Genomic DNA, 16,880 nt, shown 5'->3' with positions numbered 1-16,880 from the left:
ATGGGGGAGACACAGAATCTGAAGCAGGCTCTAGGCTCTGAGCTGTCAGCACAGAGCTTGATGTGGGGCTGGGCTCTAGGCTCTGAGCTGTCAGCACAGAGCTTGATGCGGGGCTGGGCTCAAACTCACGGAGATCATGGCCTGAGCTGAAGTCAGATGCTTAACTGGCGGAGCCACCCAGGTGCTTCCCCACCCCCAGCAATTATTAATGCGGAACTGGGACTCTTTCATGGTATCCATACAAGGAAGGCCATTTGAAGCCATTAAGATGAAATGAGTTGTGGAAAAAAAAAAGTGTACAGAAAAAAGGGAGGAGGCTGAAGAGATTACTTTGGGAACCTTGACATTTAGGAGCCAGAAAGTAGAACCGGAATCCAGGGAAGGTGAGCATTCGAGGATGGGATCAATTAGTACCGGCTGCTGCAAACAGGTGCAGGATGCTGGGGACAGGTGAGATGGTGTTCAGTGGAGCAGTTGGAGTCTCTGGTAACCCACCGGGGGAAAGCTGGACTCGGGCCACAGCAAAGGCCTCCCAGCAGTGGGAAACAGGTAGCAACAAACCACGGAGAGGGAGGCAGTGGCTTCAAGGGGAGGCTGGGTCAAGGGGCGGTTCTGGTTTTTGTCTGGATTTGGAGGGGTTATAACTGAGACCTGGTCGTGTAGCAAGGTGGAGAGAGACTGACTGAAGTGAAGACACAAGAGGGAGGGAAAGAAACCACGGTTGGCATCTAGGAGGCGGATGGGAGGGTTGTCTCCCAGCACAAAGGGCCACCTCTAGGAGAGGAAGATAGCGGGGTGGATTCACTTTTGTTGCTGTTGGGTACTTACAGAGGGCCCATTCATTACGTGCGGGGCACGTTAATGCTCATGGCCACCGCAAGTCACCGGGTCTTCCTTGTCCCTCACCTTCCCGCCCGTAGCCTTGTATTTCCCTTCGTCCCGAGGGGAGGAGGCAGAGCGGGGCTCTGCGCGGGGCGGGAGCCGGCGAGGGGGCGGCGGGGCCTGGGAAAGGTGCGTCGACTAGGCGGCCAGGCGGCGGGGCGGGCCCGGGGGAGGCCACACCCTGAAACTACCTGCCCGAGACAGGAAGAGTGAGGGCGAGAGCGACCGCCGGCGGCCAGCACGCCGGGCTGCCACCGGAACTCGGCGCGCCCGGAGACCCTCGCGCCCCCCGCGCCGCCCGCACCCCTGTGCGCCCCCGTACGCCCCCGTGCGCCCCGCGCCCTTCGCGCCCCTTGCGCCCCGACGGCGATGGGAGCCAGCCGCCCGAGGGGACCACGCCTCTGAGACCCGAGACCGACCGCCGGGACCATGAAGAGCAATCGGGCCCGCAAGGGCGGAAGGGGTTCCGAGGACTTCGGCGCAGGACTCAAGTACAACTCGCGGCCTCAGGTTGGCGAGGGGGCGCGGCGGGCTTTGCGGGCGTCGCAGGGGCCCGGCAAGCCACCGTGTGGCTGGGAGCTGGGCGACCGGAGCGGGCGCCGAGGGCCCCAGCACTGCAACGCCGCGCTTTGTCTTGGCAAAGGGAACCGCTCCATTGCCCATTTGTGGCCCGGGCGCCGGCCGGCCCGACAGGTGGAATTTCCTGTTTGACGAGGGCCTGGCGGACCTTTGGTACCAGCCGTGCCGCGCGCCAGCCAGCCCAGGTGGAGGCGGCAACCCTCGGGTCCTTGGAGGCGCCGAATCTCTCCTCCAGCTTTCCTGCCCACTCGGTCCTTTCCCTGACCCGAAAAAAGGGCTCCATCTCGGTGCCTCCATTAACTCCGCACTCTTAGTGCACATCAGGAAAGAACCAGGGCCGGAGGCTCAGAGTGGGATGATCTGGGGTGAGCAAGGGGAGGTTTCCAGGGGGCTTTGAAGTCATAGCCATCCTTGGGCTCTGCGGGAGTTTGTTGTTTTCCTTCCTGGTCGGAGGGCATTTTGCGACCTTTGCAGAGGGCAACTGGGAGACCAGAGCTCTGGTTGCGATAGAGCCTGGTGTTGAGGACCCCAGGATTGGACTTTCCAGGCCTTCTCTAAGAGGGTATGGAGCCCTTTGGGAGGGCAATTTTGTGGGAAGGGATGTAAGAGCATGTGTCTTGAGCCTTTTGGAAGATGCCCAACCAGGAAGCTCTTGTTTGGCAGATAAAATCCTGAGAGACCTTAACCTTGGTGTAAAGAGTTGGGGATGGGTTGTTGCTTTATTGATGGGCACACCTAGTGCCAGTGCTCAGGCAGGACTAGCAATCAGGTCTCTGCCTCTGTCTAGCTGTGACCCCGGGTTTCCCTGGTCACAGCTGGCGCTGAATGGTTGCTGAGTGGCAGGGGCTCTGCAATGGCCCTGCACAGGGCGCTCAGTTTTTCTCCTCTCCTGGTCCAGTAACATCTGCTGCCCCACGTTGCACCATTTCTCCATGTCAGGCCAGATTTTGTCGTTCTCTGAAATCAATTCCTTTTCTCCAAGCGGCATCTTGACTTAGGGAGTTTGCAGAAGACAGGATTTGGGGGCTGCTGTGGCTAGCCACCACAGATAGAGCTGGGCCTGCGCATTCTTGTTTTCTCCACTTTTCATTTCCTGTGTGGAAAGAAGCATGGACAGGGCAGCCAGCCTGGAGGCCTGGACCTGTGTTCCTGCGGAGCCTCCCTGCTTAAGGCAGGTTCGCCCAGATGTATGCCTTCTATTTCCCTTTCTGTAACTGCCTTGTTTACGAATCCTTGATAATTGCCTGTTGGGGCTCTAGATCCTGCCTACTCAGCAGAGGGCCTGCTGTTTGATATTTGTTATTTCAATATGGGCTGGGTTTTTATTTTATTTTCCCCCCTCAACTTCCCTTTGTGGGATTCTGCAGTCTTCCTCTGTGCTGCCTTTCCACCACACCCCGCCTCCTCTGGGGGCCTGGGCTGGGCCCATCCCCACACTCCTGTCTGCGCTACCACAGCCAGCTTTCTCTTGTTCCCAGCAAGCCCTTGCTCATTTTCTCATCTTCTATGAAGCTCACGCATTCTCTATTCCGTTGGGTTCTTCCTTCCCACCTCTGATTCTGCAATTTTTCTTCATGTGGATCACTGTCTGTCTTTTCTCCAGCCGAGCTCCATTGAACCACCTCTGTACCTAGTTCCAGGTTGAGGGAGAGAGGATTCTCAAAGACAAATAAAATATGATTGCTTCCCTAAGGAAATTACAGTCTTGAGAGCCATGCTAAGAGAGTTGTGCAAAACTTAGATGTGGTGCAGTGTGTCCTGAAGAAGGTAGCCTGCTGTGGCCAAAGCTTATTTCCCTTTCTCCAGGAAGTCTTCAAATAGTCCTTCCCATTCCGCGCCTTAGCAGAAATCTCACTCCCTGGATCACCCGCAGTGTTTGCAGTCAGGGTCTGCAGACTGTGCCTTGGCCTGGCCCCTGACCAGGAGGTGCGGCTGCTGCCCCCCCAGGGGTGTGCCAGCGGAGCCTGGCTGGGTCATGCTGAGCCCAATAGAGGACTACTGTTTCTGAGTTCCATGTTCTAGCATTCCCATTCCTGCATGGATGGGGAAGAGCTCTGTCTTAAAGTTCTTGTAGATGGCTGCATCCTTCCCAGGGCTGATGGCTCTGGCCCCTCCCCTACCTCATCCTGTTCCCAGTAAGCAGGAAGTGGCCACCTCAGTGTTCCCTACTGTCTCCGGGGCCCTGTTGTGCACATAATGTTTGGGGATCGTGTGAGCTCTCCATCCATGAGAGCAGGTATACAGATGCTGATTATTATGGCCACCAGTGAGAACTGGGAAGCCTGCCTCACTGAGTGTCTGGGCCTTTGTTGAGTATTTGATGGACCTGTAAAAGTGCTTTGAGCTCCATAGGTTCCTTCTCAAATCGGGATTGCCCTGCGTAGGACTCAGTATCCCCCAGGCATATGGAGACCAGGATTGGGAAATCAGGTGTGGGGGCTACTCATAGTCATCTCTTTGGTAACTGGCCAAACATTCACTCATCCATGTAACAAATATTTATTAGATACCCACCTACTGAACATGTGCCAGGTACTAGACAGTGACACTTGAGAAAGACCCCAGTCCTATAGCCCCTGCCTTCAAGGAATACCCAGTATCGTGTGGAATAGGGGAACTAAGTTCTGTGTGTATTATAAGTCTAGATTTCAGAGAAGCCCAGGGCGGGCAATAGGAGGCATCTAACCCAGGCTTGAAGGGTCAGGGTGGGGGAACTGGAGCCTGAGGCCACCTGTGAGTTCTGGACTGTCCACTGCAGAGCTAAGACCTGGTGCCTCCCCTTTCCTGACAGGGATCTCAGAGGTGTTACCTAATCGGAGCCTCAGTTTCTGCGGCCATAAAATGGGGGTGGCATATGTGTTGCAGGTTTGTTGCAAGGATTAAAAGGGATACATGAAAGCCCTTTGTAAGTTGCAGCCTGGTGTACAGATCACACAGTTTGGATTTCTGAGTTGGAAACGGCCTGGAGACAAACAGGATATATTGTTAGGAGGCATGTGCAGAGGCCGAGAACCCAGGTTATCAGCCCGGCACTAGCCTCCCAGAAGTGCTGGCCTGTCCTGCTGAACACAGGGAATCTGTTTGAGGAGAGTTGGGAAATGAGACCGCCCTTTATGCAGCTTTTATGAGAAAGATCCTTCTACGGTAAGGAAAAAGTGTGCCTATGACCTGTGACTGACTCTTCACCCCTGTCTTCCTTCCTCCCTCCCATACAGAATGAAACTTTAAAAAACTTGCTTCTTTCTAGGTTCTCTTGAGCAGGCACTGGGTTGTCTGGGATGTGCATGTGCCATGATGGTGTGTGCAGCCGGTGACGGCAGAGCAGGGGAGGTGGGTGTTCTTCAAGTGGGGACTCCCCTCCCAGGTGCTGTGAGTGAGCAGGGAGCCTGCCTACTCCAGGGCGCCTCCCTGCACCTCAGTCCTGGGAAGACCTGGACCTTCATGGCCTCATTTAAGGGACAAGATAACTCTAGTTCAATAGCTGTCCATGTCTGAAGCCTAAGTTGTCTAAACCTGTGGGGACCGTACGTGGGTGCATCTACCCAGAGCCGCCTTGTTGGCAGTGATGCCATCCTGTATGTCATCATAGCCTCCCTGACCTGCGCCTGTCATGCTGTGTCCCAGGGGGGTATGGCTGCCTACACTGTGTCCAGTAGCCCGTGGCTACTGTGGGGCTGGAGTTCCCCTGGTGTCAGTTCCTTCTTGGGCCTCTGGTTCTGACCAGATGGTTGGCTCATGTCTCTCCTAAGAGAGAAAGTCTGTTTTTAGAAGAAGACAGTGTGACAGAGCCCCTCACCCAGGGCCTAAAGATGTTGTTTGTGACATTGTGCATATATATGCTACTGGAGTGTCGAGATCATTGCTAGCATCTGCTGAACATACACTGTGTATTATACCTCTCAGTATTATTATTACTCTTTTTTATAGGTGAGGAAAATGAAGCACAAAGAGGCTAAGAAACTTGGCTAAAGTCACAGAGTGAAACAGTCGTGGGACTGGAGTTTGAAGCCAGCTAGCCTGGCTCTGCTATATTCTGCTTGGACCGTCAGAGTGTTGGATGGCTGTCAGTCCAGCGTACTCAGGGTGGGATGGAGCACTAAGGGTGAGAAGGAGTTTGGTTTTGATAAGAAACTGGATTTCTCTTCTTAGGATGTTACTGAGGTGCTGGGGGCTTATAAAATTATAGTGGCTAATTAGTAGACCGGAATGGGAACTTTTAGGCTTCTCCGAATTCTCCCTCTGGCTGGCAGTGGTGAGAAGGTACTTGGGGTTCGTTCAGAGTTCATGGACAGTAATTGCCTCTTTTCCTTTGTTAAGAAGTGTTCTGGACACAGATCTCTGTTAAAATTGCTACTTGGAATCTCATATTTTCTGAGTTTGCTTATCCTGTCCAGGCTTGGCAACAGAACTTTAGAATTCTTGTGATAGGTGGGCAAACTAGTCAAAATCTTGGATCCTTGGTTTCTCTGAGATAGCGAGGAGAGTGAAAAGGTGAAGAATATGGTCACTAAATACATGTATTTCACTTCATTATCTTTCTCTATTCACCCAGCAACTCTGTGAAAAAATAAATAAATAAATGCTCAGTGTAAAGCTGAGAATACCTCAGAAGGTTTGCATAGTGACCCAAAGGCAATTAGAGATAGAACAAGAGTTCAGACCTAGATCTGTGTGACTTCAAAGCCTGGGTCTAACCGCAAAGCCATTATATAGTTGTGTCCCAAAGATGATGGTGATTGATGCATGTTCCCAGCAAAATACTGGAACACGTCATTAAACAGAGTGGTGAGCATCGGGCGCCAACGCAGATCCACGGAAACCTCTCACACCAGACTTGTCTGGTTTCCCGTTTTGATGAGGTTACTCATCTGGTAGACCAGGAGACTGGCTGGAGATGTGATTTCAACAAGGCTTTGAACAAAACGTAGCTTTATTTATTATACATATGATTAAAAATCATAAATGAAAAAAGGAAAGATTCACCTACGCAAGCCCACAAATGAGGTTGTTTACCTTTTTCACGCTTCTTTCCACGCCTTACCTTACACATAGGTTTTATCCAGTTCCTTGTGCACATACAGTTTGTGTCCTGGGGAATTGCTGTATCAGCCTTTTATCTGCTTGACGCGGAGGAGGCCTGGGGGATGGTGGACAGGGGGTCCGGTAGCTTGGTCAACTGCACCTATGAGTGTCCATTCAAGGAACCGTGTCACACCTTGCAGGGATCTGGTGGTTCCTCTCAACTCCCTCCTTGGTTCTGTGCTATTTCTTGTTTACTAACAACTCTGTTGAGGTCTGGGAGCATTGGCTTATCAGTTTTGTAAATGACGCTCTCTTGGGAGGGGAAGGCCGATACCTCAAATGACTTAATTCTGAGTCAGAGGACCTGGACAGTCTGCCTGATGGGGTGCCAGGAACAGAATTACGTCCATCTGTGTTAGGAGTAAGTGCTGTGCTTAGTGATAACCCCAACAAGGGAAACAGAAACCACCTCCCTCCCTGCAAATCAGATGTGAGGAGCCTGAGGAGGAACAAGCAGAGCACCAAAATAGAACCAATCTTTTGAGTCAGTGGCAAGCTCAGTAAACCCAGGCATGTTCTGTGGCTCCCTAAAGGATAGAGTAAATTCCTCCTTCCCCATAGTTTTGTTTGGCTAACCTTTTAAAATTATTTTTTAATGTTAAAAAAATTTTTTTTAATGTTTTTTAGGGGAGGATCAGAGAGAGAGGGAGATACAGAATGCAAAGACAGGCTCCAGGCTCTGAGCTAGCTGTCAGCACAGAGCCCGACGCGGGGCTCAAACCCACGAACCTCGAGATTGTGACCTGAGCTGAAACCGGACACTTAACCGACTGAGCCACCCAGATGCCCCTTTTTAATGTTTTTTTTCCCAATGTTTATTTACTTTTGAGAGAAAGAGACAGAGTGTGAATGGGAAAAAGGCTGAGAGAAAGGGAGAGACAGACTTTGAAGCAGGCTCCAGGCTCTGAGCTGTTAGCACAAAGCCTGACGCAGGGCTCGAACTCATGAGTTGTGAGATCATGACCTAAGCTGAAGTTGGACGCTTAACCAACTGAGCCACTCAGGCACCCCATATGTTTTAAAATTATTATTGAAAAGCTAATACATACATATTTAAAGAATTGAAAAATGAGGGAAAGTACCCTAGAGAGGTATTTTAACAATTTGGTATTGCCTCTGCATCTTTCTAAAAAAAAGTTGCTTTTTTTTCTAAATACAAAAGGTTGTTTGTTTGTTTGTTTGTTTTTAAATCAAGCGATACCGAAATATCCAAAGTATAAAATGAAAATCGTCTGAAATTCTTTCCCCTGGGTTTTATAACCCCTGTAAATAGTTTGGCTTATATTCTCTCACAGTCTTTTATGCATAGACTAATACTTACGTGGATATTAATATATACGTGACCTATATTCTCCCCAGAATAGAATCATAATATAATTCCAATTCTGTAGCTACAGCCATGGTTGTAATCAGTTAATGCACCAAACATCTCTTAACCCATGTTGGGATTGTGGAACAAGGCAGCCCATTTCTCCCATCCTTAAAGAGCAGGTGGTTGAGCTTGAGATGGTGCAAGACCGGGGCTAGGGGCTGCATGGGGTGCTGGCGAGCCCTTGGGACTGGGTTTAGTCACCTGACTAAAACTGAGGGGAAGAACCCCTCCGGGAGTCACCTGAGTTGAATTTAGAGGGATGGGAAGTACTTACGTACTTTTTGACTTTTTTGTGTTCATTTAACGTTGTATCTTAGAGGTTTTTCATGGTACTGCTTACTCTTTGAAAACCCATTTTTGATTGCTGCGTAAGCTTTTATCAAGTGGATGTATCATCATGTGTTTGTTATTATTTGTATGTACGAATTGAATGCATTAATGGAACTAGAGCTGTCAGGATAAGGGAGGTCATTGACTTCTTCTGTGGAGACCATGCTGGTCCGCATTTGGATTACGCTGTTGAATTCTGGGCACCATGTCTTAATGGGGATATTGCAAACTGCAAGGTTGAATGAGATAGCCAGAGGTTTAGAAAGCACATTGTTTGAATAACTGAGTGGAACACGTTTCCCCAGATTAGGAGCAGACTCTGAGAACACGTTCATTGCTGATTGCCGATTTGGATTATTTCTAGTATTTTTTAATGGTTTTTTTTTTTTTTTTTACATTTATTTATTTTGAGAGACAGAGAGAGGCAGAGCATGAACAGGGGAGGGTCAGAGAGAAAGGGAAACACAGAATCTGAAGCAGGCTCCAGGCTCTGAGCTAGGGGTCAGCACAGAGCCCGACGCGGGGCTCGAATCCATGAACCGTGAGATCTTGACTTGAGCCAAAGTCGGACAGTCTACTGACTGAGCCACCCAGGCGTCTCTATTTCTAGTATTTCAGTATTTCAGGAGCTGCCCTGAGCTGAGAAATCAGGCCAGCTCTATTGCAATGCTAATGTGTAGGGGTTATTGTGACGCTGATCACACTGGTATAGGGTGTGGTGGGAGCACTTCCTAAGGTTGGCACTAAAGGAAAATACTATTCCCCCCTCCCCCCTCCCAAAGGATGGCCTTATGAGGATGGGAGATGGATTGACATCTACAATTTGGCTCAGCTCCAGGAATGTGTTTCCAAGAACACCGTTTCCCAAGTTTTCACCCCTTCCTATCCTTCTGCTTATGCCACTGGGATTCTGGTTCCTGGGTGTGGACTAGGGCCTCCAGGTGCCTCCCCCTCTGGCTGTGCTTTCCTGTTTGCTTACCCAGGCTTTTCATCCACACTGACCCTTAAGTTCATAGCTCTGTTAACATGACCGAGCAGAGGCTTTGGGATCTAGTCAGTTCCAGGAAGTGGGTGGGCTTGGGCTTTTCCACTAACTCCTGCAGATCCTTGCAAGGTTAATGGAAAAGCAGTCAAACAGACTGTTGTGCCTGCGTGCCATGGAATACTACTCAGCAATAAAAAGCACACACTCTTGGTGCATGCAGTGACTCAAATGATCCTCCAGGGAAGTTTGCTGAGTGAAAGAAGCCAACAATCTTAAAAATATTATATACTGGATGATTCATTTATATAACATTTTTGAAAGGACAGTTTTAGAACGGGGATAGATCAGTGGGGAGGGGGCAGGGAGGAGGTGGGCATGGTTACATAAGAGCAATGGGAAGGATCTTTGTGTTGGAAACAGAACTGGCCATTATGTTGACTGTGCCGGTGGATATAGGTCCCTACACTGCCACCAGTGATCAGTTATGTGGAACTTAATATGCACATGAATGAGTACAAGTGAAATGAGAAATCTAGACCTGTTGTGGTATTGTATACAAAGACGTTGAGTCCTGGGGGGAATATGTACTTGAAAACTAGGAGAGAAAGAGCCTGGGAGTAGCAGGTGGCCAGGCCAGGGCTGAGCCCAGAGTGCTTGTGGTGGGGGTGGGCTGTCAGCAGAACCCTGGGATGTGGACTGAAAGCATTCTCTCCCCTTCCAGGGGTGGATGGAGGTACCTTGGGGATACAAGTCTGGGAACTTTCCTGGGCCCCAACACCTGGAAGATTAGCCCAACTTGCCTTGGGAAGGCTACCCGAGTGTGGCTATGGAAAGAGAAGTTTCTCAATCAGTCAACCCAACAATCAAGTGCTACCTCTGGGCAGGTTCATAGAGGGAGGTGGGGGGAGAAGTAGTGTGAAGAAGAAACTGGGCTACCCTGTTACCCTAGGACTGCCTGGTCTCCTTAGTGTGGCAGTGGGGTATCATTGATGCCAAGTGGGTGGTGCAGGTCATAAGGGAGGTGCTGTGGATTAAGGTGGTCCATGAAAGCTTCCTGGAGGAGCACAGCCTTGAGCTGTGTTTTGAAGGGCAGGTGGGTTTGGTAGGTGGTAGAGAGCTGAGCCCTCCTGAGTGGGCAGGATGGGAGCGGCTTCCTGGCTCCTTACAGATTTGGAGGCCTCCTGGCTGGGGGCAAATCAGGGGTGGGGGAGTCAGCACCCCTGGAGCAGTGTTGGAGGGGTAGGAATCCATATTCCTGTTGGTCAAGCCTTCTTGACTTTCAGGCCCCAGAAGCACGTTGTGTCATCAGTGGAGTTTTGTAGAGTGCGTTCTTTAAGGCAGTTACTCTCTGAACTTCAGCGTGCTTGTGTTGTCTGCAACTCCGTGGGAGAAGGGGAGATAGATAGCCGATCCCCTGAGGAGCAGCAGAGGGTCCTGAGAACACTGGCTTTTGAGTCTGGAATTCTGCCCGCCACTTTATAGGGTTCGATGTGACCCTCCTTGATGGATGTCCTTAACCGGAAATGAAACCTAGTTGTAGGCATTAGAGATAGTCTGTATTAAAAATGCACAAAGAGGGGCGCCTGGGTGGCTCAGTCGGTTAAGCCTCCGACGGCTCAGGTCAGATCTCACATTCATGGGTTCGAGCCCTGCGTCGGGCTCTGTGCTGACAGCTAGCTCAGAGCCTGGAGCCTGCTTCTGGTTCTGTGTCTCCCCCTCTCTCTCTGACCCTCCCTCTCTCATGTTCTGTCTCTCTCTGTATCAAAAATAAAACAAACATTAAAAAAAAAATTAAAAAAAATGCACAAAGATGCATGGAAATCACGAATATGTTTCTGGTGGCCTCCCTGTCCCTCTCTGAGCTGTGAGGCATGGAGATGATGGGGGTGAGAGCCCTGGGAACTGTCGGAGTGTCCCCAGAGCCCTTGTGAGTTTTGGCCCCTTTCCAACAGCTGCCCAGGAAGACTCTGTGGTTTGGAAACCTGTCACGGTCCTTGAGGGCGATGTTTCAAGGAGTAGTCTGGACACCCTGTGGCTCCTGAGGCTACTGCAGCCAGTCTGTTTATTGTTGTATTATTTTGAGGTTCTGCAAAACATTGCATCTGAAATAGATTTCAACATTTAAAAAAATGTTTTGGAAATGACCGGAAACATGGAGTACAGATGAGGCCTAGAATGTAAGAAGATTCTGGGCTGTGAGCAGGTGCAGAGGTCCCTGGGAGGGGCTTTGTCTGTCCCCCAGGCCAGTCCCTGCCTTCCCCAGAGGAGGGGAAGGGGGACAGGGACAGGGACAGGGACCTGGTCAGGAGCAGGAAGCCTTCCTAGTGCTGCTGGTTAGGGGAGAGCACTGAGAGGGCAGGGCACCTGGGCTACACGGTAGACTTGTACTGTCCAGGTTTTTTGGATTCATTTTAACGTTTGAACTTGAACTCAGCTGTTCCACCATCCCAGAGGGAGACATGGTCCTTGGTCGCTTTAGGCAGGTGGATGGACAGTGGGTGGAGAAATGAAAATTGTCGGTAGGCCTCTGTCATTAGCATGAATCAGCTAATTATGTTTTACAACACCTCTACTTAGAAGGCTGTAAAGGGTTATTAACCCACTTTCTAGAGGGAAAAACTGAGGCACAGTGAGAAATATTTGCCCCAGTAGGTCAAGGTTCTCAGGCCTAACCCCTAACCTAGGGGATACTTACCTCAACCCCTCAGAAAGGAAAGAAGGGATTTGTATCCAGTGGTCCTGCCCCCAGTCTGTTTTCTGTGCCCTCACGGGATCTTATCCAGATGTGTGTGCTTCCAGGCCCACGGCTGATGTTGGGGCAGGGCCCCGGATGTTGCAGGGAGTTGAGAAGGGGACACGGCTTGAAATTGCAGTCTCCAGATTCTGGCTGTTAGAGACCTACTGAGTTTCTGTGCTGACAGAGCACCCATGGTGGCTGAGTCAGCCCCCTGGGGACTTTCCTTTCTGCTCTGACCAGGTGTGCAGAGTTGTGATTTACTTCCTCCAGTAGAAATTGCTGGCTGTGGGTCAGCTTTCTGCTCCCCTGGATGGCTTGGGGGGTCACAGATCCACAGGTAATTCTGGATCCACCTTAGGGCCCCGAAGCCTCACCCATTTCCCAGCAGCTGCTTCTGGTGGGGCATCTGGAAGACAAGGACAGGGTCAAAGGACAAGGGTGAAAGGGTTGGGCACCAAAAAGGCAGAAGGGTTTAAGGAGTCCACCGCCAGCTGACCAGGCCTTGGCTGGGAGTGTGTGTCTCCGAGGAGCTCTGGTGGCAGTCTTGGGGACGCTGGGGTGATGCTTGTACCCTATCGTGGGAGGGTCCCAGGGCAAGAAGCGAAGAGCAGCCCCGCACAGCAGGTTCCTTGCATCCAGGTGGTTGCTTAAAATAGGGTGGGTGGAACTCGAACCTAGCTGGTTCCTGTCCAGCAACGGGAAGTGGGCGAGCCAGGCGGGCAGCCTCTGGGAAATGGTAGGCGGCGGTTCTCCAACCATCAGGTTACTAAGAATAACCAGGGGATCTTGTTAAACTTCCAGATCCCAGGGCCATGCCCCTGACGTACAGTATGAGAATCTCCAGGGGGAGAGGCTTGGGAATCTAGATGCTGAGCAAGCACTGTGTTTATTTTATTTTATTCTTTTATAATTTTTCATGACCTGACAAGTCTGGGAAATACTGGGGTGGTATGATCATGGGAACTGCAGCTTCTTGTGGGTTTCTTGAGACTCCGGCTTCTGTGGGATCAATTGCTCCAGGTTGGTGAGTGGGTGGAAGGATTCCGATGTGGGCTTTCTTTCTCTTCTCATTGTCCCTTTAGTCATCCTGTGATAACAAATCCGGTGTCGTCCCTGTGCTGGTCACTGTGAGTCCTTGCTCCCGGAGCCTGTACATGGGCTGGCTGCTCTCTCCACAGCTGCTGAGTTTGGAGAGAGCCCATCTAAGTAGAGACCCTTCTCCAGTGTGTCATCTCTTGTACCTCCGTTCTGTGCACGTCTGTGCTCAGCATCACCCAGTATGACAAATACAGTTCTAGTGTTTGGAAGTCATTCCTTGCTCCGTTGTCTGCAGTGGCTTTGAGCTGTGCTGTGTACCTGGGGACCCTGGCCAGGATCTAATTCCAACTGACATCATGGGGTGACTTGAGAGTTATGCTGACTTTGTCTTTGTCCTTGCAAAGGAGGGCATGTTTGAGGCCACAGCATCCCTCCTCACCTTGGAAAGCCATTGCAGATGCCCAGACTGTCTTTCTTGCTTGAATAACCTGAGGGGTGTCTTTCGGTTCTCATGACTGTGGTGCACAGGGCATATCCCATGGAAATGGGATCCATCGCAGCTGGTGGTGGGTATACTGAGCCACCAAAGCCATAAGTGAAGAGCACCTGCCACAAGTCAACAACAAAGCTGGCAGTGGTACATGAAGCCAGCCACCCTTGTCCTTATCTGAGGTTTAAGTAAAACACCTGTATCTCCAGCCAGTGAGGTCACCTCTGCCCCTTGGTCTGGATCATCACCAGCAGAAGCAGATTAGCAGTTGTTGTGTGATGTCATCCCAGGACTCTGAGTGACTTCTTCAGTGTTCTGTTTCATCCCCTGCTTTCTCATCAGGTCATACCCTGCCGTAGCCAAATGAGGAACAATCTTTAAAAAAATAAAAAGTCTGGCATGAAGATTAACTTTTTCCTCATCTGTTCTGGTTAAAATCTTTTGTAGATGTTTGTATAGTCAATATTATTATTGCTGTTTATAAATGTAAACACTTAACAGTTGCTTTTCTCTGATGAAGACCACATTCCACATTCTGAGCTACTAATGACAAATTCTGGCTTTGGGTTTGCTGGTCCTTGGAGCCCATGGAAGGGTGGCCCTGGAGAGTTGGAGTTGGTGACAAGGGACCCAAAAGAAGGTTTCTTTCAAGTGGAAGGTGTTTTTTGGTTGGCTTGGACACCAAGTTTTGTTTGCTTAGCATTTTGTTTTCAGATCTGGCGAGTTTTTTACTTGGTGGTAGTCCGGTGATAGCAAGATTCTTTCTTATATCATCGAATAGCTTCTAGAAGTCATTGTTTTTGGACAGTCACTGGCCTTGGGGAGGATATGTATCACTTGGACTTGTGTGCTTAAAACAACAGAAAGTAGATATTCTTCAGGGCATATACATCTCCCCTCCTGGATTTCTGGACTGTTCTCCCTATCTCCCTCCAGGAAGTGGATGGGAATGGTGATAATCTGATCTTGTCCGTGCAACCTGTCTCCTGGGTTCTCCTCCTTCGGCCCTCCAGGGCTTTCACTGTGTGTGTGCTCCAAGCCCTTTATGTGCATCTGTCCTTGGGGAAGTCATTCCTTGCTCCCTTGTCTGAGCTGGCCTTGAGCCATACTGTGTTTTTAGGGACTCTGGTCACGGTCTAACTTGAGTTGGCTGGTGGGAATTGGCTTCAGCAGTTATGTGGCCTCTATCTCTGTTCATGATAAGCAAGCACCTGGCTTCACAGTCTTGAGTTTTTATATGCACCTGCTCATGTGTTTACTTTATGAAAGAGAGGAAGGAGAGGCAGAAGTAGGCACTGACATATTTTGCCTTCCATTGGCTTTATGGTCCTGCAAAGAGAGTGTTGTGTGTAGATGGTTGTGTAAGCAGTTAGGACCTGGTGGGTGGGAGCACCGCCTCCTCTGGAGGCCGAGGGACCACGTGCTTGCCTGAAACCCCAGGTTGGCTTGGAAGGGTGTGGCTCTTCTCTCAGCTTTGCTGCTTTACTGACCTCACTGCCTTTGTGACTTCGAACAGGTCACTCCCTCTCTGTCGGCTTTTATCAATAAAGTGACTGGGTTAGGCAGTATGGTCTCTAGTATGCCTAAAAATGGAACTGAGGGTAGGGTTATAAAAGGAAGCAGTCTAGTTACTGATTAAACAGCATTTCTGGGCTGAAGGGAGCTCCAGAATTCACATGCAGGGATAACCAAAACCCTGCCATTGAGCCCACCCCATGCTGACAGCCTTGCTCCATAGCAAGGAGCAAGGCTGGGGGTGGCCCCTGGAGTCCACTGTCCAGGCTGTCAGCCACTTTCCCCTTCCCAAGGAGCTCGCTTTCCAGTTCCCGTACTACCTGCTTCTGAGTTCCTGGAGCTGAACACATTGGGACTCAGAAAATCAGGATCAAATCTGGTCTGCCACCAAGTAGCTATGTGACCTTGCAGTCATCATCTCTCTCTGCCTTATCTATAAACTGGGAGTGATGCCACCAGTCATGAATGATTCCAAAATAGTTGTGAAATTATTCTGGGAATTGAAAATACACTTTTTTTTTTTTTGAGAAAGAGAGAGAGCACGCACAGGGGAGAAGGGCAGAGAGAGAGAGACAGAGAGATAGAGAATCCCAAGGAGCCTCCATGCTTAGCACGGAGCTTGACTCAGAGCTTAATCCTACAGCCCTGAGATCATGACCTGAGCCATAATTGAAAGTCGGTTGTTCAACTGACTGAGCCACCCTGTACCTTAAAATAAACTAAATAAACTACTATTTTGTTGCATTTCATCTAACACATGTAAACATACACACAATCTATTCCAACAATTTAGCCAAAACCTTACTAATTTTTAATTAAAAATTTTTTAAAATGTCTTTTATTTTATTTTTGAGAGACAGAGAGAGACAGTATGAGCAGGGGAAGTTCAGAGAGAGAGACACACACAGAATCTGAAGCAGGCTCCAGGCTCTGAGCTAGCTGTCAGCACAGAGCCCGATGCAGGGCTCGAACCCACGAACCGTGAGTTCATGACCTGAGCCGAAGCCGGACGTCCAACCGACTGAGCTACCCAAGCGCCCCAATTTTTCATTTTTAAACATGACTACTAGACAACCAAGGACCACTGGACATTTAATTTACATCTTGAAAAGAAAGGCAAAGACAAAGTCTGAATGTAAAAAAGTCTAGTTAGTATCCTAAGAAAGAGCAAGAAGGTAGTGAATTCATAAAATAAGAAAAGGCTGCTCTAAAAAGTAACCATCATGGGGCTCCTAAGTGACTCAGTTCATTGAGAGTCTGACTCTTGATTTTGGCTCTGGTCTTGATCCCAGGGTCATGGGATTAGCCTTGCATTGGGTTCTTTGCTGGGTGTGGAGCCTGCTTGGGATTCTCTTTCTCCCTCTCTCTGCCCCTGTCCCCTGCTTGTACTCACTCTCTTAAAAAAAAAAAAAGTAACCATCAAAGAATAAAACATCACTCTTGGAAATGAAATACTGTATATGAGTTTTGAAATAAAAGATTCACTTCTTTATAGTAAGGCTTGAGATCCAGTGACATTAGCCCTCAAGTTTTATTCTTTTTATTCAGAGTTTTTTGCATTGCTGTATGAATTTCAGAAGCAATTCATTAGTTTCTCCAAAAAGCCTGCTGAGATTTTGATCAAGATTATATTGAACCTCTAGACAAATTTGATGAGAATAGATAAGTATATTGAGTCTTCCAATCCATGAACATGTCCAATCCATGAACATGAGGTATTGCTTGATTTATTTAAATCTTTTAAAATTTCTCTGAGCAGTGTTTTATATTTTTTACCATACAGGTCTTGTATATCTCTTGTCAGATTTGCCTCCTAAGTATTTCATATTGTTGATGTTATTATAAATGGTATTTAAATATTTTTTTTAAA

General features: G+C 49.2%; 1 protein-coding gene across 1 annotated transcript in view; it reads left to right on the top strand.

The window, feature by feature from the left end:
• Positions 1 to 1,222: 1,222 nt before the first annotated feature.
• ST14 (suppression of tumorigenicity 14) overlaps positions 1,223 to 16,880 on the top strand; it is a 39,967-nt gene continuing 24,309 nt past the window's right edge. The window contains exon 1 of the mRNA XM_029915233.1: positions 1,223 to 1,392. Coding sequence (XP_029771093.1) covers positions 1,312 to 1,392 — 81 coding nt within the window. The 5' untranslated portion in view covers positions 1,223 to 1,311. The remainder of the gene's footprint in view (positions 1,393 to 16,880) is intronic.

This window comes from Suricata suricatta, chromosome 11 (genome assembly GCF_006229205.1).
Source record: "Suricata suricatta isolate VVHF042 chromosome 11, meerkat_22Aug2017_6uvM2_HiC, whole genome shotgun sequence".
NCBI lineage: Eukaryota > Metazoa > Chordata > Mammalia > Carnivora > Herpestidae > Suricata > Suricata suricatta.
This window is presented reverse-complemented; position numbering and strand designations above follow the sequence as displayed.